We start from the raw sequence: 23238 nt of genomic DNA, 5'->3' as shown, positions 1-23238 counted from the left end.
TTGTTTTTGCTGTTTGCTTTCTGTGCTATGAAGTCCTTTGCTATCCCACAATGAATACGAAGTCCTTCTCAAAGTAATATTTTAAAACGTGTGACAATGAGGTAATGTTCATTTCAAATGACACTGTCAGGTTAAACAGGTATCGATGGCTTAGAAAAACTGTAGCTACACAGTTAATAAATGACACAAGTAACAAGGCATACTCACGGACACGGTAAACTGGACCTAGCAATGCACTACGATGCAAAAATGAGGAAAAAAACGGTGCAGGGTGGAATGCCCATGGTTTCCCCAGGAAACATCCTCGGGATTGCTGCCACCTCCGCCAAGAAGGGAAACGCTCGATTTCAAGCAGGAAAACTAAAGACCACATCTTTGGCAACCAAATGCGGAGATGCCCTGAATTCTGAGGATCCCAGGGTAAGAACACAAGTGGTGTCTTTGAGAGGCACAGGCAAATGCAAACTATATTTCTATTTCTCCCCCTAGAATCAGTGGCGGAGCCCAGACCCTTGCACATGCAAGGTTAAGTCTGTCCTGAAAAACTCTTTTAAAATACAGCATTGATGGCAAGCAGTGCCAGCTGGAGAGAGGTGTGTCGGCATCATCAGTGGGAGAATTCAACCGGAGGGTTGAATTCCGCAGGTATCCTCGGCCATGTCCTGAGATTAGCCTGACACTGGTTCCGTTCCACTTCCTTATCAGAGTTATGGAAAAAATCCAGTCCGTTAACATACGAACCTGGGGGTGTTTGTTAACCAACGTTTGCCTTTTAATCAGAATGATATTGAATGGCCAGAGAGAATATGGCCTCTTTTCTCTCTCTTTGGGGTTATATCAGGAACGCCAAGGTCTGACCTGCTGTCTGATGGAGGAGGCTCCTAGGTACTCAGAGGGTAAACCCTTCCTTGCTGAGCAAACATGGGAAGCACGCCTGTTTTTTTCTCTTCCCAACCAGAAGGAACGACAAATTACCTTATTATTTTATTAGAAGCATATTTACATTTTTTTTTGTTTGCAGAGAACAGTTTACAAAAATTATACATGACCGTTGGAAATGACACACCCGTTACTTCTATCCTTCGTGAAGGGAAATATAAGTTAGTTATATCCACGGTGCTAAAGACATTTCTGCCTGTTCCTATACAGAAAACGTTAGCACAGGACATGAGGAATACTTCACGGGCCTTTGTCGGTGGCAGGCATTGCACTTAGGTTAAATTATGAGGCTGGAAGACAAGGCTAGACCCCACTCAAAAAAGGCACAGCAGAGGTACCAGAGCTCAGGTGGGACTAAGTGTGGAAGCAACAAGGAGGAGGACAGTACGAATGACGTCAGGGAGTGGTCAAAGACTGTTACCTGAACCACAAAACCGGCATTTTGCCTAATAGCCACTGTCAAGTTCCCCCCACCCCCGAATGCAGCCAAGTACATTGTAAACAATGGTAGAGCCCTGCAGGGCGTGGCCTTGCCCACTTCCCATCTCTGAGTCCCACAGCTGCACTCTGACAACTTGTGTTTCCCAGCCCCCATGCACCAGTAAGAAAGAAGTCAACTGTTCCTCAAGACTCCTCGGTGTGCGGCCTGAAAGCAAGCTGACGCTCGCTACCCTGAGAACTATCGCCTTCCTGGGGCTCTGTGAACTTCCTTACTGCACACAAGATCTGGGAGTCCCAAGACCTGTTTTCCTATTTTGTTTTACTAGCCCACTCCCCTCCCAAGCACCCAGTCAGCATCTGAGGAAACGTCCTAGAAGGTTGTCTCAGCATGGGGCAAATACTGCTGAGGTCTCAGCCACTCCCAGACTCCACTGCCTGGGTGCCCCGCCCCCACCCATCCCATCCTAATCCCTGGGGTGATGCTGTCTAAAAGGAGGGTATACAAAGCAGCCAGCCATTTACCTGTGCTTTAACTGAGCCCTAAGGCGCTATCAGCGAACGCCGGCTGGGCCGACCAGCTGCTTTTCTGGGCATGGTAGCCTATGGGGCGCAGCATCTTGGGAGGCTACCTGAGCAACCCAAAGGCCCAGGCACGAGGCTTGGCATTTTCCTGAGCTCGGCATGTTCCCAGGGGTGGGAAGCATCTCTTCCTAAACAGAGAAGTCCAAAGGACTGTCCGGCTTAGTGGAAATGTACAGTGGGACTCCAGTGCAGGACTGGGGCAAAGGTCAAAGGTCAGGAGCCTTCCCCAGTACTTGCCGACAACTGGGCAAGGGCGAGATTGGCATGCGCTAGGCAGCAGAAGACAAGTGTGGAGGGGAGTTTACCCCTGAACACAGGATCCTGTGTGCAGCCAAACGAGTGGCAGGCAGGCTGCAGTACAGCCTGTGCCTTCTCTGGGCTTTGGGGCCAGCACTCAGCATGCCCCAGCAGCTGCTCCACCTGACATGCTCTGTACTCCGTGTCCTACGATCAGGTTCAGGAGGGCCAAGTTGTGTGTTTGCATTGTGTGTGTGTGTGTGTGTGTGTGTGTGTGTGTGTGTGTGTGCGAGACAGGGAGAGGCAAAATGAGATGGCATAAAATGTCAGAAACCAGCAGAATGAACATTTCTGGCCTCCCTTTCCCCACTCCCTACCCCCACATACACAGCGTCTCATCGAGCACAAAGTCAGCTGTGCGAAGCAGGGTAATGGGGACACCCCTGAGAGCTGGCTGCTGAGAAGCAAAATGGCTCTGAGGGATGTTTTCCAACACTGTGAGGAATTACTGAAGGAGAAGAAAAAACCACAAGGATCACAATAAGGATGGGTTCGTGGTGATGTCATCAGTAGCGCTTGTGCCCACAGACAGTAGAGCTGGTGTTTTGGCAAACAGGAGGGGTACGCCCATCCCGCTCGGTCCCGGACCCCAACAGCCCAGGTCACTTCCAGGTGATGGGAATCTGAGTTGGGATGAGGTCATCCATCAGAAGCACTGGGGTGGTGCTGTGGGCAACTGGGGTGCTGGGTAGTTGGAGCTGGCACAGAAGCAAGAGGAAGAGGTCCTGAGTCACTTGTTTGTAGAGGGTTGGTGGCCCTGGTGGCTGCACCGCAGCCCAGGCATGTGTGTGTTAGGAAGCATCCCCAGAGCTGTAGGGGAAGAACTTGCTGGCTCTGTTGGGTGTGGTGGGTCTGGTCTCTGCCTCCTCACTTAGTCTGAAGAACATTTCCTGTTCCCGCTTCTTCTGGTTCAAATCCTCTTCCAGGGCCTGGGGAAAGAGAGAGCAGATGGTATTCCGTGGGATGGCAATGGTTCTAATCACAGAACAGCATGTCCTTCTCGGGACAGCTCCCACCCAGGTCTCTCCTTCCTCTCCCTGAGGTAAGTACCCCTTCCACCTGCCACACATGTTCCTGAACTGCTCACAGGCCCAGGGCCTGAGGAACGGCTTGTTAAGGGGTAAGGGGCACAGGCAGGTCTCCCCTGATGGGAAATGAGCCGAATAAAGAAAAGCAGGGGGGGGGGGTTGTGGGTGGGGGTAGGGGAATCTAACAGCAAGAAAGTCAGAAATGGCTGGGTGACAACATGCTCACCCCCTGTCAGGACACTCACCACCTGCTGGGAAGATGTGTGCCTGTCCCTCTGAGGGTCTGATCCTGCGGATACGTGGGGACTGAGCTCCTCAGGTAATGGGGGGGACTGCTTTCCAGCTGGCAGCCGTACAGGGGCTTCCCTGGGGCTTGTTTATCCAGACAAACAAGATCCTACCAGAGAGGCTTCCCAAGGGCACTGGAACAGGAGTGCCAGCTCAAAAAGGAAGCAGAAGAGCCTGGAGAGCACGGGCCCTCACTCGATCAGGCGCCACGTGGGAGGGGAGACTGGATTTGGATTTATGTCAAATCTCCACTTAAGGGCTGGCAGATAAACCGACAAGACCTGGCTGAGTGGTGGTGGCAGAGCGCACACCTTTGCTTGGGACACAGAGGCTGGTGGATTCGTGAGTTTAAGGGCAGCCTGGTCTACAGAGGGGGTCCCAGGGCAGCCAGGGCTACCCAGAGAAACCCTGTTTCAAAAAACAAAACAACAACAAAAAGCACCCTAAAGCCCTGAAAATTACTATACTGGCTCAGTGCTACATATGTAAACCACATTGCTCAGGAGACCAGTGTGTGACCTCTGGGGTCCAGTGTGTGATCCCCCAGGGGTCCGGTGTATGAGCACCCAGGGGTCCAGTGTGTAAGCATCCAGGGGTCCAGTTTGTGAGCCCCCATGGGTCCAGTGTGTGACCTCTGGGGTCCAGTATGTGAGCACCCAGGGGTCCAGTGTGTGACTTCTGGGGTCCAGTGACCCTGCTGGAGGTGTCACAGTTCTGCTGTGGTTTAGACACAGGGTAGTTGAGTACATCGCCCAATTTCAAAACTAGGAATAGCTGAGCGCCCCCACTCCTAAAGTTCAAGATCTCCTAAAATCTGAACTCTGAAGTGCTGGTTCAGTATCCTAGTGAAAGACACCATTTCTGACCTCTCAGGTTGGGTGGCAATCAGAAGGTGGGTACGCCAAAAATACCTTCTAGCTGCATGTAAGAACCTGGGAGACACAACTGAGTCTGTCTAGACTTGGCTGTTGTGAGTGTGGCACCCCAGCAGAGGCCCAAGTGCCTGAATACTTAGCCCCCGAGCTGGCCGGGTGGAAGGTGTGGCTGGTGAAGGTAGATAGGGTCATGGGGAGGGGACCTGAGAGTTATAACAGCCCTGCCTCCTGCTAACTGCTTCTATGGTGTGATCAGCACCTCAAACATCAGCGTAGCCAAGATAAACCTTCCGTCTGGTGCTGCACAGCAAGACAAGAGAAGGAACTAACATGGCCTTACCCGGAGCGAGACATCCCATCATACGTATACAGATATCCCAAACTTGGAGAAGGACCTGAAACCCAAAGCTCTCTGGTTCCCGGTGTCTGCTGAAGGGATGCTGGGCTTGTGGTGCTGAGCAGGGACAGAAGCCTGTGACTCAAGTCCCGCTGTCCCTTGCCTACCACAAACATTCCTCCAAAGCCTCCAAGAGCGACAGGCAGCAGCCTGTCTCCCGCTGTGTGCCACGTAGTAAACTTAAACTTTTGATTTTTTTTTGAGAACATTATACATGAGTACTAACTGTATCTACCTCATTTCTTCCATCTCCCCAGGTGTCCTCCTCCACCTCTCTCAAACCCACGGCTTCTTTAGTTATCCTGGATATATACAGATGATACTCATATAGACATGGATGCCACCCACTGAGTTCACTTACTGTTGTTCAGATGCATGCAGTGCTAAAGAGGACTGCTTGGGGTTAGACAGCCTCTCTGGGGGCCCATCCCTGGAGAGGAGGAATTCTTCTCTCAGCAGCCATCTAATTACCTCTAACTCTTCATCTAGAGTGAGGCCGTGGGAGAGATCTCGCCCCCACCCCTGTTGGAAGGTCAATGGTGTTGTCATTGTGCTGGCCTTGGTTATGTGACTGTGTTGAGATTTCATGGGGTAGCGGCTTCCCTGTCCTATAGGGAAGACACTACGCTATGCAGGCCAGAGTTCCTACTGCAGTATGAGGCTGCTGTCCCGAAACAAACCAGCCACAGAGAAGAAGGTAAATGAGTGAGCTTCTTTCTAAACAAACTTATTAACACATGGGGCGGACTTAGCCGGCTGGCAGCAATGTGCTAACAGCAGCCTATAGTAGATAACATGTCTACATTTTACAGTCTAACTCTGCAAGGTGAGGAGGGCCAGAAGAGGGAGAGCGGACTATGCCGAGGTTCCATTCTGTCCTCACAGTGACCCTAGCAAATCAGGAAGTCTGCACTTGCTTAAAAGGAAGCCGTCTGAGCTCTAAAAATACTCTACAGGACATGATATAAGAGGGAGACAGAGCTCAAGGCTGCTGGGTGTAATGTGAGAGCACAAAGGATGTCACCTCTGGGCCCTCCTGCCAGCTGTGACAGAATCCTGCCCTGAGGCAGTCCCACAGGCAGGGTGCAGGGCCAATTCTCTGAGCACTGGCCTGTGGTGCTTCCAGGAGCCCAAGAAACCATCTGAGGTCACAGGAAGCTGCTAGGAGAGATGACTGCTCATTTCCAGAACCTTAGGATGTGCGCAGGAAACAGCTGCCCAGAGTCAGACAGGCAGGTGCACGTTCACTCCCTGATGCCAGAGCCAACTGGAACACTGAGTACCTGTGGGCTTAGTGTTAGAAATCCCAGCAGGCCATGGCCTGCCTCCTGTCTGGGTACACAGTCGCTAAAAAACCCTAAGGACATCAGGCCTCGTAGGCACAAGGTCATGGGTCACAAGGTCAAGGGTAACAAGGGTAATTCTCCTCAGAGTCTAAGAATGACTATGCTGGGCCAGGCAGGGGTGGCGCACACCTTTAATCTCAGTACTCAGGAGGCAGAGACATGGGGATTCCTGAGTTCCTGGCCAGCCTGGTCTATGGAACTAGCTCCAGAACAGCCAGGGCTCCACAGAGAAGTCCTGTCTCGCAAAGACAAAACAAGAATCCTGTGGGTTAATGACTTTTAGATGGCCCTTCAATCTTACCGAACCACGACCGCGGTGAGGCCTGTGATATTAGCTGCGTTGGTTACCCTCTCGCTGCCACAACCAAATACCTGAGAAAAGCAGCTGAAGGCAGAAGGTTCCATTTCGGCTCACAGTTTGAGGGGGCAGCCCATCCTGAGAAGGTAAGGTGCTGAGAGCACCCAGCACCTGGGCACAGTGCCTCTGCAGTGAGGAGTCTGTAAAAACCTCTGCCATCCAGGAGGGGTTCCTTCCTCAGAGCCACAGCCAAGAGCCCACCGCAGCCTGGCTCAGGTCTTGTGAGACCCTGAAGATGCCCTGGAGAGACCCCTGACTTTGGAGCCCTATTCCAATAGCATCTGATGAAGAGTGTGGCTTTAGCTGCTGAGTGCATGACTGTCTGTCTGCTTTGGTACTGGGGCAGACCCCAGACTATCAAACATGCTGGGCAGGGGCTCTGCCTGAGCTCCACCCTAGCCCACGCACAGCGATTTACACATCAGGAAACCAATTCAGAAAGTGAACTTGCTGGCACTGGCCTTTGACCTCACAGGATGACTTCCCGAAACTCCCCACCACTGGGGGCTGCCAGGGCTGGCAGCGTGACCGACTGCTGCTCATGGCAGGTCCTCTGCCTCAGGTGCATATGGACCAACGCAGGAGCACCCTGCATTCCTGGGGGTTTGAAAAGCTGGCTGCACTCAGCACAACAGGCAGACAGGTTCTGTTTCTCAAGAACAGACCAATTTTAGGGGTGCCATGAGGCGAGAGTCCAAAAATAGGGAGGCCTCAGATGTCCCAGACAGGTACCCTTAATATGAAACCCACCAGCCCCATGCAGTACCTTTTTGCGTGGCCGAAGCTTGTCTCGCCATTCCTTCAGGCTCTGGTTATGGCTCTCGTCCAGGGCCTTCAGCTTCTGGGTTTCATGCTCCACTAACAGATGACACTTTTCATTCTGGAATAGGCAGAGGAGGAGTGAGGAGGCGGAAGCCCGGGGAAGCAGATCCACTGCATCCCTGAGGGGGCGGCCACTGTGGGCTCGTTATCCACAACTCTGCGTGTGGGTAATACATACACTTGCACCAAGCCATGCCTGGAGGACTATTCCAGAACGGTAACAGTGTGCATGTGTGAGCATGCGTGCCATGGTGAAGGTCAAGGGACGACTGTGTGGAGTCAGTTCTCTCTGTTCCCCTTTGCGTGGGTCCGGGGGATCACGCTTAGACTGTTAGGCCTGGTGAGCACTGTGTAAGAAATCACTGGGCATCCCACCTGCCCTTCTGTGTGCTTTTGACATTGTTTGAGTTACCTGGGCTTTTTGGAAAGTTTTGGGCTGGTGAGAGGGCCCAGTGGGCAAAGCCTGACAACCTGAGTTCAGTCCCCAGAACCCGCTGTGAAAGGACAATGGAACTGGCTCCCAAAAGTTGTCCTCAAACTGCACACATGCACCGGGGCGTGCCCAAACTCACATATACAGACATCCTATACATAAATCAATAAACCACAGCCTGGTCCTACTGACCACAGGTGTGTGCTCTGCATCTGGGGTTTTCTATGGCAGCCCAAGCAGGCTAAATCTGTGTGTAATTACTTACCTATGCATGATCATACATAGGTATATTATATGTATGTATAATTGTGCATCGTGTCTAATTACATGCCACACGATATATGTAACTTATACGTGATATCTCTTGCCTCGTGTCATTTCCTCGGGAGAGGTTCCTAGTGAGGAACGGGGCTGAGGGATCTCCCCATCTCGGCTACATGCTCTGAGGTAAGTCTTTAGCCTTCTAAATTTTACCTGAGGTCTATGCGATAGACAGGAGTAAGGTCCCTGTTGACTCCCTGCAGGGACTGAGTCCTGCCACAGGAACTTTTAAGGCAAGCACAAGGCCTTTATTTGCTAAAAAGAAGCCCTACAGGCTGGGGAAGGAGAGCCCCTCTGAGGGGTTTTATTTTGGGCCTCAAGCTGGAAGCTTCTAGGAGTTTATAAATCGATCTAATCACAAGTGCTCAGAGCACTGTGTCCTGTGACCGTGTGTGCCGCTCGGCGGACCGCTCAGTCAGTAGTCACAATGATGTCACAAGCGAGGAATGGGAATGCTTGACTAAAACCCACCCGAACCGGTCCCTGCCGGGCAGCCGCCAGTGTTGGCGGCCATTCTTTGTGAGTCTCCCTGCCTATCCACAAACTGCCCCACGGGCCCAACGGCCTGGGCAACCTCCTGAAGTTCACAGAGGCTGCAGCTGGCAGCATCTGTCAAGCATAACTCCTCACTCCACCATTAGGGAGTGCCAGGCAGAAGTTCCTGGAACTGGGCCCTCAGGTGCTGGGCTACCCAAGTCTACCACTGTCAGCTTCTGATGGACAAACACCTCCCGCTCGTTCATAGCCCTAATGCGTGGGGCCAAACTAAGGACACTCAGCTCTACCACCCTCCTCCCAAGTCCACATGCCAGTCCTGCCAAACGGGAGACATCACCTCCACCCTATGGCTATTTCAGAGAGATAAGAAGTGCGGCTAGGAGGCTGTCCGGTGTAACAGCCTGAGAGTAGCACAGCAGGCTGGCCTCCGCTCACCAGGGCTTGACCGACTCGGATGCCACCTTGCCGGGGAGCCCTTGGCCTCTGAGCCCTGGCTGCCTTGGGGAAACTGAGGCACGGGGCTGCGCACCTGCAGCTGCTGCAGCTCGTTCATGTTGCTCTCGCACTGTGCCACCATGTCTCGCATCTGGTTCTCGTGTTTCTGCTGCTGCTGCAGCCTCTCCGCCTTCTGCCTCTTCTCTTCCTGCTGGGAGAACTGCAGAAAGAGGATGCTACTGTGGGCAGACGGCTGGTGGGGGCGGGGCGGGGGGGAACTTGGCCTGGCTCAGCCTGAGCGGGCCAGGCCCATCCCTCCTGAGCCCAGCCCACCTCAGGTTATGCTTTCACTACTGAAACTTGCCCTGAGTGTGGAGACCCAGCCTCTGCCCTCGTACTGATAGGTGTCACCCTGCTGTGTCACCTGATAGGGTGAGATGACACGTGCCAGAAATCACAGGGGTCTATGTCACACAGGAGCCATCAAAGGAGGGTCATGGTGGATGAGAACACAGAACGTCATGCACGTAAAAGCATGGGGTCATGAAGGGAACCAGTGCATGACAAGCTCTATTGAATAAGCATCTGTCCGTCAATGGGGCTTCCTCCTGGGCTATTGAACTGGGCTCTATCTAATACTTGCATGCTCCCCTGCTGTCTGAGGCCAGTCCTTACCAAACTCCTGCACGCTCCCTGCCCACAGCCCACCAGACGCGGTCCCCACCTGCTTGACCTTCTCCCGCTGCTCGGAGGCACTGCCCGCACCATTGATGTGCAGGCTCTTCTTGTACATGGCCATGCGGGTCTTGCCGTCACTCCTCTGGATCTTGGGTAGCCGCGCCTTCTCCTGCTGCTGTCTGACCTTCAGCTGCTCCATCATACGCTGGTTGTAGCGCTGCATCTGCTCCCGCTCCTGGAGGGACACCAAGCAGAGGTGAGGAGCTCTAGGCAGGGAGGGTGTTCAGGAGCCAAAGGCCGTCATGCTCAGCCCAGGAGCCCCGGGTGCCAGCGCGGGAAAGCTGTTAGCTCACTTCTATAGCTCGACGACATTATCTGTTCTCTAAATTCTTTCTTTTTTACATGTGTTTATTTATTGGTGGGGTGGACGTTAAGCATGAAGGTGACACTCAGAAGACACATAGTGGGAATCAGTTCTCTTTTTCCGCTATGAAGGCTCGGGGAATTGAACTCAGGTCATCAGGCTTGGTGGCAAGCCCCCTTATCCACCAAGTCACTTCCGCAGTGATGTTTTTTTTGTTCTCTTAACATCACAGTGTCTCTGACTTCTGACGGTTTGACCCTCAGCTTTCTGACTTTGCAGCGCTATGAAAACAGCGTGATTCAGGTGAACCGATACTTTGAATGTGGATCTTTTCCTGGCTGAACAAAATCTAGAGCAATCATCTGGATACTGGACAGTGGTAGGGAGCCACAGCTCTGGTTGGCCGCATGCTCCTGAGAGGAGATACCCTTTGATAGGCTACTTCAGACCTGTGTTACTAAGCTAGGAGGCCTGCAGGGCTGAAGAGCAATTACAATGTGGTACTTTCAAGTTAGGGGGGATAGAACCCCTAACAGGTCAAGAAGCAGCATCTTCTTTCTGATTTCTTTTTCCTTGGGGGTGGGTGGAGCAGTTTCAAGTAGCCAAGGACTGGCTAAGAGAGCTAAGCACTGAGGTGTTAGGGTGAGCGAGGGTGAGTGAGGGAGCTGCCTGCCTCCATCTTCGTCCCTCACATAGTTTCCTTGATTCCTGCTCCTCAAACGGGACACCTGGGGAAGGTCTCGGGCTCTCACTGTGGCTGCAGCAGCTTTTCTTGGTTACCGCCATCAAGCCGTCCTGCATCCCGCCCCGCCTCGCCCCGCCTCACCTTCTCGTGCTTGCGCAGCAGGTCATGCCGCTGCAGGAAGTACTGGTCCTTAAGCTGCTGCTTCACCAGCTGATGTCTCTCCTGTAACTGGTGCTCCTCCATCTCCCACAGGGCTGCCTCTCGGTCTGCGGAGGACACGCCACCCACACAGTGAGGAGTGCACAAGGCCTGAGACAGAACAAGTCATCCACCCACTCCCCTCCCCCAGGTCTCCACTGGGACTGAGAACCAGCCTGCTGGGCTCAGAGGAATGGTGCCTGGGCTACTTCAGTAGACCTGGCTGAGCTGAGCTGAGCTGTAGAAACTGAGACTATCTACATAACACTCCTTTTTGGATGGCAAATGAGAAGGGTTCTGATGGAGAGCCTGTGTGGAGATGACCTGGGAGGAAGCAGGTCCCCAGCAGACACTGAGTCTAGTGGAGTCTCGACCTTGGGCTTCGCTGCCCTTTCTGCTGCTTCTAAACCGTTTAGACTGTGGAACACATAGTAGCACCATCAGACCAAGAGGCACAGCAGTTTCCTAATAGGATCATATGATCATAGGATCATACATTAGGATCATGGGAGGGGCGGTCTTATAAGGAGAAGGGGAGGACAGCAGGAGGTTAGGTGTGAAAACCAGTACACACTGGGGCAAGTGGTGGTCACGCAAGATGCAGCTTCTGCATACCGTGGTAGCTTCTGCATACCGTGTAACTGGTACCCCTGCCTCACTCCTGACTTCTTGGGGGAGGGGGAGGGTGCCTCTAGTTCCCCCATTCAGGGTGACTCTGGGCCCCACCTCGGAGGAGCTCCTGCTTCTTGTTAAGGCAATCACGTTCCTTGTCACAGATCTCACGCCTGTTTTCTGCCGTGAGCTTCTTCATGGCCAGCTCCAGGTCTTCCTTCTGCTTGGCTACAAAGTCTCGGTCCTGTGGGAATGGAAGGGATGAGGAGGCTTTATACAGATGAGAGACAGCACTCTCTGTGTCTCTTTGTCTCTCTGTCTCTCTCTGTGTCTCAGTCTCTCTCTGTGTCTCTCTCTGTGTCTCTGTCTGTCTCTGTCTGTCTATCTGTCTCTCTGTCCCGGTTTCTCTCTGTGTCTCTGTCTCAGTCTCTCTCTGTGTCTCTCTGTCTGTCTCTGTCTCTCTGTCCCGGTTTCTCTCTGTGTCTATCTCTGTCTCTCTGTCTGTCTCTGACTGTCTCTCTCTGTCTCTGTCTCTCTCTGTCTCTATCTCTCTCTGTCTCTGTCTCAGTCTCTCTCTGTCTTTCTCTCTCAGTTTCACTGTCTGTCTCTGACACTCTTTCTCTCTCTCTCTCTCTCTCTCTCTCTCTCTCTCTCTCTCTCTCTCTCTGTGAAGATGAGAGCCCATCTGTCTCTCTCACCAGTCTTGGTCTGTTTATTTCAACTGTTTCTTCTGTGTGTGAGAGTCTTGGCTGGTATGTATGTATATATATTGCATGCGCCTGTAGAGGCCAAAAGAGGGCACTGGATCTCCTGGAAACGGAGTTATAGGTGGCCGTGAACAGCAAAACATGGTTGCTGGGAACCAAACCCAGATCTGCAAAGAGCAGACAATGCTGTAAACCACCGAGCCATCTCTGCAGCCCCCAGCCCTGGGTTTTAAAACGTTAGCTGCTCACTTTAACAGGTGCAGGGCACAATTTCAGTACATGTGTGTGTATGTACTGATGAGCCTGGAAGAATTCATACACCTGTCGCCGCAGATACTTAATCCTTTGTGGTAAAATATTAAAGGCCCTCTTCTTACTGTGTTGAAAAACGCAGTCACTATCGGGTATGATAGTGCTCCTGAACATGAAAACCTGTTTCATCTACCAATAGCCAACCTCACCCTGAGGAAAAAGACAAGTTGTGAGGTAGCCCAAAAAGGACAGGAACTCTGGAGTCAGATCAAGGACGAGGCCTTGCCCTGCTGCCATCAACTCTGCAGCACCACCTTTCTGAGCTGTGACGTCTTCTGCAAATGGAAAACCAAATGACTCCTACTCAAGGTACCACGGACACCGGACAGATTGTATGTCAAGCATCTGGTAAACTCAGGCTTTGACTGCCTGCACCCAGGGCTGAGGAGGCAGCATGTGCAAAGACCCCGCAGTGAGGAAAACAGGGGCATTCTAGCAAGGCGGGCAAGGAGCTGGACTGAGGGCGAAGGTCAAGCTGGGGGCGGGGCAGGGGAACAGGCCAGGCAGCAGCAGGCACAGTGAGGAGCTGGTCCTCAGCTTACAACAAAATGAGAGCGAAGGAGGGTTTAAAGGCCCAGAGCTGGGCTGGAGAGATGGCTCAGCGGTTAAGAGCACCCGACTGCTCTTCCAGAGGTCATGAGCTCAATTCCCAGCAACCACATGGTGGCTCACAACCATCTGTAAAGAGATCCGATTCTCTCTTCTGGTGTATCTGAAGACAGCTACAGTGTACTTATATATAATAATGAATAAATCTTTAAAAAAAAAATAAAGGCCCAGAGCTGAGGGAAGAAAGGGTGATTGAGCCAGAGTTGGATTTCATATCCACAGTACCTGCTGACTCCGAGAGAAAAGAAGTGTGAGGAAGCAGGAAGGAGGAGAGAGACCAGCTATGAAGCTGGGGGAGCTGCAACCATGGTGGGATCCAGCATCACCAACAGATGCACAGGCACAAAGATTAGAGAAATATGGGTGGATGGAAGTGTGTGTGTGTGTGTGTGTGTGTGTGTGTGTGTGTGTGTGTAGTGTGTGTTTAGTATGAATGGATGTTGTATGTTATATGTCAGAGCATGTGTGTATAGTGTGTTATATATGGGGGGTCATGTGTCGTGTGTGTTGTGTATATGTCTGGTGTAGTATATATCTGTAGTGTGTGTTTAGCATGTATGTATGTATGTATGTATGTATGTATGTATGTATATGTGTGTTGTATGTTATGTGTTGGGGCATGTATGCGTTGTGTGTAGGGAGGGAAAGGATGGGTCAGGAATGACAAAGATTCTGGCCCGCCAACAGGACAAAGGTTAAGTTCCTCCTTAGGACATAAGAATAGAACCAGCTCTGAGAGATCAAGATTTTGCTGTCTTTAGACACCAAGGCAGGCCAGTGCCTGATCTGGGCTGACATACAAACAATCCTGTAGCGAGGCAGGCAGGACTAGGGTGCAGGCTGCAGCAGCCAGACATGACAGGGCTCACTCTGGGGGAGCAAGGGTAGTCAGGGAGGGGATTACAGGGGCCAGTGAGTGGTGGGCTCGATTTAGGCATTTAGAACAGGAGGCAGATATTCAAGCAGCAGGCCTGGGCAGGCGAGGGGCCGGCTGCCATTTGGGTTGTTGTGGCAGAGTGCCGGAGGCTGGAGACTCACCAGCAGTTGTTTCTTCTGTGCGTGTTCCTCCATCTTCTGCTTCATGCTCTCCTTCCGCTGCTGCCGGGGCAGTTTCTCAACCTCATTCTTCACCTGCAGCAGACATGGCGGAGGACAGCTGGTACCATGGCTTTTCCTTCTCTGACTGCACTGTCAGACCTCTCAACTCATGAAATATCAATTGCACAGAGAAGCTGTCAATACCTAAGGTCTCGGGTCAGTATCGACTGCAGTTCCTAAGTGTTTCTGCTTCTGCAGGATCCCTGCCACTCTGCTGAAATGCTACAGTCCCTAAGGTGCAGGCGGACCCCCTCCAGGCTCCAGTGGGGGCTGGGGGCAGCAGAGCATTCCACAGCCCTGGCTACAGGGACTGCTTGGAAGAAACATGTGACTCTTGCAGTGCCCATTGCTAAGTTGCTGGGAGAAGCTGGTTTCTCCTCCTGGGAGATACAGACCTCAGGGGAATGGTGTCTGCCCAAGATGATACCCACACAAGGAAGGAGCAGCTCTCTTAACCCTTTCCTAGGATTGCACTGCCCCCAGACGTGCACAGTGGAGTAACAGAAAAGGCAGTGCAAACTTCCCAAGGAACCTTGTGTTTCTGGCCAGAGAATCAGGAAATGGGTGCTAGGCAGGCCAGAGGACGTGGATCGATGTCACAAGAAGAATATAAGAAAATGGAAATCCCTTCTAGGAATGAGCTTCTCAGAAGCCTCAGGGTCAGACCTGCATTGAGCATCACCAGGACAAACCAAGAGCACTTCCAAAAGGCTCCACCCACAGAAGGCAGGTCCTGTCTTTTTTTTTTTTTTTTGGTTCTTTTTTTTTTTTTCGGAGCTGGGAATCTGGGAATCGAACCCAGGGCCTTGCAGGTCCTGTCTTAAACCAGTCGTGTACCCACGGAAACAAAAAGAAATGTATGGCGCTGCAAGACCTCTGTGACTTCACCGTGGTTACAGTACACTTTCTGAGTGGACTCTGAATGACAATGTGCACACTACACTGCATGCTGAGAGAAACCACTGAGCACAATACACCAACGGGCAGATGTTTAAACCAAGTAATGAATTAAAGTGGGGTAGTAAAAACAGTCAAGTTAGGGGTTGGGGATTTAGCTCAGTAGTAGAGCGCTTGCCTAGGAAGCGCAAGGCCCTGGGTTCGGTCCCCAGCTCTGAAAAAAAAAAAAAAAAAAAAAAAAAGAAAAAAAAAACAGTCAAGTTCTCCAAACAATAGGCAAGGAAAGGGAAAGTACAGGAACAAAGACCAGAGGAACAAGCAGGAAACAGTCCCTTAAATGTAAACGGCAGAAACACCCCAACTAAAGTAACAGAGACCAGCAGGCTGCATTTTGGAAAACAGTTCAACTATATATAGTCAACAAGAGACCAATGTCACTCAACAAGTTAGAAAGATAAAAAAATGTTTTCAAAGACTTACTTTATTTTTTCAATTATATGTATTTATGTATGTGCCTCTGTGTGTGGGGATATCTATCTATCTATCTATCTATCTATCTATCTATCTATCTCTATATCTATCTATATCTACCTATCTATCTACCTATCTACCTATCTCTGTCTGTCTATCTATCTATCTTTATCTCTATCTATCTACCTACCTATCTACCTACCTATCTATCTATCTATCTATCTATCTATCTATCTATCTATCTATCTATGTTGTTGTAAAAATATAAAAATAAAAAATATGGCGTCTTTTACCCCACTGGGTCTATACCTCAGGTGCCCCAGATATCTGCTAGATATCTTGGCGGAAACACATCCCATCCGCATACTCTCCTACACTCAAACCCTCACATAAAAGAACACACAACACAATAATCTTAGATCTAATTGGTAAGATATAATTGCCCACTTAAACATACAAAACCCAGTACTATCCATCCCTTGAGAACATTAAAACAACCTGTAAATGCACAGAGCAGAATCTTAACATCACCTGCCATCTTGTCCTGCCATGGCTTCTCCCCTCTCTCTCTCTCGGTCTCCAGTCTCTTCCTCTCTCCTCATCTCCTCCTCTTCCTTTAAACTTCTCTCCCGCCCATCCTTCCTTCTCCCCAATCCTCCTTCTATCCTGAACCTGCCCCTCACCAGTACTTTACAAATTCAATGGAGAGGTGGTTCTGGTGAAGTCACCTGAGTTCTGAGTCCTTGACTAGGCAGCTGTCCTTGGGGCAGTGGAATTAGCATCAAAATACAGTAACTTCAGGGCAAACCACAACATATATATCCTGTATAAATGACATATATACACCTTGTATATACAACACAGCCTGTATATACAAGACATGTACACTCTGTATATACAAGACATGTACACTCTGCATATATAAGACATACACACCTCGTATATAGAATGCACCCTGTATAGACAAGTACTTCCTATACTCCTCTGTGCAGGTGCCTGAGAAGGCCAGATATGGGTTCTGGAAACCAAACTGGGGTCTTCTACAAAAACATTGAGTATTTTCAACAGTGGAGTCATCTCTCCAGCCCCACAATATATTCTATGTAAACACTAGTTAAAAGAAAGCAAAGACTGGGGCTGGAGGAATGGCTCATTGGTTAAGAGCACCAACTGCTCTTCCAGAGGTCCCGAGTTCAATTCCCAGCAACCATGTAGTGGAACACTCACAGGAAAGAAGAAAAGAAAAGAAAACAAGGACCCCAGGTGTGCTGGCACACACCTTCAATCCCAGCACATGGGAGGCAGTAGCATAGTAGATATGGTTTGAGGCCAGCCTGGACTACATAGTGAGTTCCAGAACAGCAAGGGGTACATAGAGAGACCCTGTCTCAAACCAAAGCAAAACAAAATAATAACAATAATGATGGGGCTGGAGAGATGGCTCAGCGGTTAAGAGCACTTACTGCTCTTCCAGAAGTCCTGAGTTCAAATCCTAGCAACCACATGGTGGCTCACAACCATCTGTAATGGAATCCAATGCCCTCTTCTGGTGTGTCTGAAGACAGCAACTGTGCACTCAAATACATAAAATAAATGTAAAAAAAAACAAAACAAAACAATAATGATGATGATGTGTTTATTGATGGTACTAGAGATTGTATTTAGGGCTTTTGCCAATGCTGGGGTCTCTTTGCTTCTAGCTTCATTTGAGATAGGATCTTGCTGGGTTACCAAAGCTGCCTTCAGCCACCTAATGAGCTGGGACTTCGGGGATTCATTATCATGCCTGGAAAAATATGCTTTTGTTTGTTTCTTTTGCCCGAGACGGGATCTCACTGTATAGTCGTGGCTGTCCTCAAGCTCACTGCGAAGACCATGCTGGTCTCAAACTTCCACCTGCCCCAGACTCTGGGATTAAAGACACACCCTCACACCCCGCTGCAATATGCCAATTTGTTTGTTTGTTTTGATTTTGATCTTTGTTTTTCCAAAACATGTGTCTCTGTGTGGCCCTGGCTGTCCTGAAACTTGCTCTGTAGACCAGGCTAATGTCAAACTCATAGAGATCCACCTGCCTCTGCTTCCTGAGTGCTGGGATTAAAGGCATGTTGCTACCACTGCCCAACCAAAACATGCCAATTTTGGATAGCAAAATAACTTCAAAATATACAAAACTGTGATGGTTTGCATATGCTTGGCCCAGGGAGTGGCACCATTAGAAGGTGTGGCCTTGTTGGAGAAAGTGTGTCACTGTGGGGGTTGATTGGGAGACCCTCCTCCTAGCTGCCTGAGGATGCTCAGTCTGTTCCTGGCTTCCTTTGGGTGAAGACGTAGAACTCAGCTCCTCCTGCACCATGCCTGCCTGGATGCTGCGATGCTGCCATGCTCCTGCCTTGATGATGATGGACTGAACCTCTGATCCTGCAAGCCAGCCCCAATTAAATGTGGTCCTTTATAAAACTTGCATTGATCATGGTGTCTGTTCACAGCAATAAAACCCTAACTAAGACAAAAACCAAAACTATACGGCTGTAAAGAGTACTGGGGAGGCCAGGGAGACAGAGCAGATGGGAGAGCACTTCCCCATGCAGGCCTGAAGACCTGAGTCTGATCCCTAGGAGCTACATGAAAAGCAAGGTGCACTGATACAAGCTTGTAATCCTACGGGAATCCCTAGGGCCACTGGCCACCCAGGCTAGCCAGCCCAGTTTGTGAGCCCCAGGTCCCAGAGAGAGACTCAGTCTCAGAAAACAGGGTAGGGGCTGGAGAGATGGCTCAGCGGTTAAGAGCACTGACTGCTCTTCCAGAGGTCCTGAGTTCAAATCCCAGCAACCACATGGTGGCTCACAACCATCTGTAATGAGATCTGATGCCCTCTTCTGGTGTGTCTGAAGACAGCTACAGTGTACTCATATGTAATAAATAAATCTTTAAAAAACAAAAAACAAACAAACAAACAAACAAACAAAAAACAGGGTAGATGGCTCCAAGGCACAAAAGTTGACCTCAGAACCATCTGTAAACACACATGGACCCACATACACGTGGACACACACACACATGGACACACACACACACACGCACACATGAGCAACAGGCAAACTCGCCCTTATAGTTAAAAGCATTAACATGCCTTTCTCAATACTGAGGAAAAAGTCTCCAGGAGACATGAAGGACGCTGTCAAGCTGACGTTTATGCTACCCTCCAGCCGGCACATGCATGGAACACTTACTAACAGTTCTCAACCATAAAAAGAATCTTATAAACTTTTTAAAACTCCACAGCAAGTAGCCTATGGGTCAAAGAGGAAGTCGCAGAGTATTATTAGAAAAGAATTTGAACCAGGCAGTGGTGGCACCGCCTTTAATCCCAACACTCTGGAGAGATCTCTGTCAGTTTGAGGTCTACAGAGTATGTTCCAGACCAAAAAAAACCCTGTTTTGAAAAACAAAACAAAACAAAACAAAACAACAACAACAAAACCAAACCAATGACCACCATCACCACAGCCACCAACAAAGCCAGAAGGGTCTTTAACGGAGGACTCAGGCAGAACTCTGAGCTCAGAGCTATCCTGGTCTACCTGGCCTGTTCTTTGCTGGCCAGATACTTAGTAAAAAAAAAAAAAAAAAAAAAGCTGGGTATGGTGGTGCAACCTTTAATCCCAGCCCTTGTGAGGCAGAGGCAGGTGGATCTCTGTGAGTTCAAATCCAGCCAGGTCTACAAATAGAGTCCAGGGCAGCCTGGGCTATTACACAGAGAAACCCTGTCTCAAAAAAAAAAAAATCAGAATCAAATTAGTGCTCTGGTGCTGGCATCAGACTTAATGAGGAAATACTGAACGTGTTCCTCTCGAGACTGCGAACAAGGAAGAACTATTTCTACTATTTCTAGCCAACCTCTCGCTGGACCTGAGCCAGCACTATAAAGCAGTAAGAGGTACATCAACTGAAAAGAGGAAATGAAACTGTTTCAGTGTATACAGAAAACCTCAAGGAACCTACCAAAAAACAAAACAAAACAAAACAAACAAACAAAAAAAACCCCACCTAGAATAAGACAGTAAGGCTACATAAGGGTTGGGGATTTAGCTCAGTGGTAGAGCGCTTGCCTAGCAAGTGCAAGGAAGGCCCTGGGTTCGGTCCTCAGCTCTGGAAAAAAAAAAAAAAATCAAAGGCTACATATAAGACCCCTGCACGAACAGTAATATAGCTCTATCCTCTAGTAATTAGCTAAATTGACTGAAACTTTTTATTTTATGTTTATGGGTGTTTTTCTTGCATGTATATCTGTGCACCACTTATGTGCCTGGGACGACAAAGGGCGGAAGAGGGAGTTAGCAGACCCCCCCCCCTCGACCTGGAGTTACAGACAATTGTGAACTGCCACTTGGATGCTGGGAACTGAACCCAGGTCCTCTGATGGTACAGTTAAGTACCCTTAACTGCTGAGCCCTCTTTCCAGTCCCTTAAATTGATAATCTTAAAGTATCTTACAAAAGTACCCTACCCAAAAGACGTAAGTGTAATTCTTAATTACTAAGAATTAAAAATCACTAGCGAAAGTTATCAAAGAAAATATATGCATATAAACTGCCTGACGCTGAGGGCTCAGATGACCATTCCACCCAAACTGACCCAAAGTCCTGGTGAGGCTTCTTTACAGGTCTGGCGAAGTGACACGACAGTGTGTCTGAAAAGGCAAAACGGCCGAAGACTCAGGACTCACACCACGTGATGCCGAGGTTTACCAGAGCCTGGGTTCACAGACGCAGACAGAAGAACCCATATGACAAGCAGACCCTAAGTGCACCAAACCAGATCCACCCACACAGTCAGCTTCTTTTCCACAAAGAAAACTTAGCAGAGGGAGGTGGGTATTTCCAACCCATGATGCCGGGATACGCATCCCAAAGCAAACGCCGAACCTGACCACACCTTATCCCTCACAGAAACTGAACTCAAGATGTTCTCACCGGGATATACAAAACCACTGTAAACCTCTAAAAGACTGACACACGGCGGTAGGGGAGCAAATGAAGGGACTCGTGCAAACTCAGAAGTCACGGTGAGACGTCACACCATCAGGGTGGATAAGGAAAAACAGTGAAGTTGATGAGGCCAACGGTTGGGAAAGCCAAGCAAGTGGACCACCCTCGGTCGGTCGCTGTAGAGATAGGACGAATTCAGAGCATCTGTGTGATGTCACTGACCTGTGCTTAGCCTGCCTCACCCTCTCTTCCATTCCCTAGGCTTTTATTTTTATCTTCTTATATTTAAAGATTTATATATTTATTTTATGTATATAAGCATGCTATTGCTGACACACCAGAAGAGGGCATTCATTTATAGAGAGTTGCGAGCCACCATGTGGCTGCTGGGATTTGAACTCAGGACCTCTGGAGGAACAATCAGTGCTCTTAACCGCTGAGCCATCTCTCCAGCCCCCTCCTAGGTTTTTGTAAAATGGTCTTGGGTTTTGCGGCTGAGTCTGGTCCCAAGATTTCTGGCCTCTCTGCTCTAGGTACATTTCCTGTCTACAGCGTTACTGACTCTGGGGACTTGAGAGTGAGGAGGTACTGTCCCATCCATTTAGAGCCAGTGCCCCTGGCTCCGAGATCAACAAACTCCATCCCCTATCTACAACACTGTCAGTGTCCCAGAGAGCTGGGGACGGAAGACTCCTGGCTCAGAAACACAGACTTACATAAAATTCCTAAAGGACTAGTTCGTCTCTGTATCAGGTGTGGCGTCCAGTCCTGTCTCTGTGACTGTGACAGTGCTACCACACAACTTACGACCTAGACTTGTGGCTGTACTTTTACAAGCTGATTGCTTTGGTTTGGGGGACAGAAGGTTAAAAGCAGCCGTCGAGCACAGGGTCTGAGTTTTCTGTCAAAGGCATGGATGACACTAGAAACAAGATGGAGGGAAGAGGCAGAAGAAGAAGGAAGGCCGAGTCCTGTGAGGCCACTTGGCAAAGAGGTGGGCCAGGGACTCCCAAGACCATTTACATCCAGCACTGGTTTCTGGCAGGCAAGGCAGGCCCGAGAACAAGTTCCGCCTGACAGCCCCTGAGCTGCATTCCAGCGCAGTGAAGTTACTGACTGGCTTGGCACCCATTTTCCCAACCAGAAAAATAATCTGGGTCTTAACTAAGAAGTCCCCAGGGTTCCTTGTAGGGATATGGTGCAGGACCTCTGAACCATTTAATAAACTCAGCTTCAGGACAGGGACAGACTCTGAGAGACAAGTCATTACATAATTTCATCAACATGACCAGCTCAGGCACTCACTACTGTGTCACCCTATGGATCCTTCACGGTGTGCAGCGCAACCAGGAATTAGCCTGTGTCACGGTTTGTATATGCTTGGCCCAGGGAGTGGCCCTGTTGGGAGGTGTGGCCCTGTTGGAGTGGGTGTGTCACTGTGGGCATAGCCTTAACAGCCTCAGCCTAGCTGTCTTGAAGTCAGTCTTCCACTAGCAGCCTTCAGAAGAAGATGTAGAACTCTCAGCTCTGTCTGCACTATGCCTGCCTGGATACTGCCATGCTCCTACCTTTATGATAACAGTTTGAACCTGTAAGCCAGCTCCAATTAAATACTGTCCTTTATAAGGCTTGCCTTGGTCATGGTATCTGGTCACTGCAGTAAACCCTAACTAAGACAAGCAGGGAGGCTGTGCTGGTTAGTTGTATGTCAGCTTGACAGGAGCTAGAGTCCCTTGGGGAGCAGGACCCTGAACTGAGAAAATGCTCCCACCAGATCCGCCAGTGGACAAGCCTGAGAAGCACTTATTTGATGGATGACTGAGCTCCCAGCTTACTGTGGGTGGTTCTACCCCTGGGCTGGTGGTCCTGGCTTCTGTAAGTAAGGAGGCTGAGCAAACTAGTAAACAGGACCCTCCATGGCTTCTATGTCAGCTCCTGCCTCCAGGTTCCTGCCCCGCCCGCCCACCCACCCATCCCGGACTCCCCACTTGATGGACAGTGCAGTGGAACCGTAGACTGAAATAAACCCTCTCCTTCCCAAACTGCTTCCGGCCATCGTTTTGCCACAATAGGATCCCAACTAAGACAGAGGCCAATCCTTAGAGCAGAGAGGCCCCTACCTCCCCACCCCATCCCCGCTCCACTCCGCCCCACAACCCTTCACCACCTCCTTCTTCATCTGCTTGAGCTGCTCTTGGAACCTGGCGTAGTCTCGATCCTGCTCCAGGCGGATCCGCTTGGCCTCCTCTCTGCGACGCACGCTGTGGTCCTGCTCCATCTTCTCCACCTGCTGCTTCTGCTGCCGCTCCAGGTTCTCTAGCTCCACGTCATAGAATTTCTTCTTGGCCTGGAAGGGGCACAGACTCAGAGGTAACGAAGCCACTTCATACCTCGGAGTCTACTAGACCCAGGCTTCAGTCCCCCAGCCCAGTCACCCTTTGCTGTGTGTCCCGGGGCGAGCTACTTAACCTCTCTGAGTCTGTTTCCTGCGGCATGGCACTCCGCAGAGGGGATTTCCTCTGTGTGACTCAGGGTCACTGTGACCTAACCACCCTT

At 50.2% G+C, this 23238-nt stretch overlaps 1 protein-coding gene across 4 annotated transcripts in view; it reads right to left on the bottom strand.

Moving 5' to 3' along the window:
- Positions 1 to 969: 969 nt before the first annotated feature.
- Stk10 (serine/threonine kinase 10) overlaps positions 970 to 23238 on the bottom strand; it is a 97259-nt gene continuing 74990 nt past the window's right edge. For 3 of the 4 annotated variants that reach the window (XM_087571090.1, XM_087571091.1, XM_087571092.1), the window contains 8 exons: positions 22850 to 23029; positions 14264 to 14356; positions 11712 to 11841; positions 10929 to 11053; positions 9785 to 9973; positions 9155 to 9280; positions 7318 to 7431; positions 972 to 3188 (listed from right to left, as the gene is read on the bottom strand). In XM_087571090.1, the coding sequence (XP_087427216.1) occupies positions 3051 to 3188; positions 7318 to 7431; positions 9155 to 9280; positions 9785 to 9973; positions 10929 to 11053; positions 11712 to 11841; positions 14264 to 14356; positions 22850 to 23029 (1095 nt within the window). In that variant the 3' untranslated portion in view covers positions 972 to 3050. 4 annotated transcript variants of the gene reach the window in all.

Source organism: Rattus norvegicus, chromosome 10 (genome assembly GCF_021556685.1).
Source record: "Rattus norvegicus strain SHRSP/BbbUtx chromosome 10, alternate assembly SHRSP_T2T, whole genome shotgun sequence".
NCBI classification, from domain to species: Eukaryota; Metazoa; Chordata; class Mammalia; order Rodentia; family Muridae; genus Rattus; species Rattus norvegicus.
The sequence above is the reverse complement of the archived record's forward strand: the minus strand, read 5'-3'. Positions and strand labels throughout refer to the sequence as shown.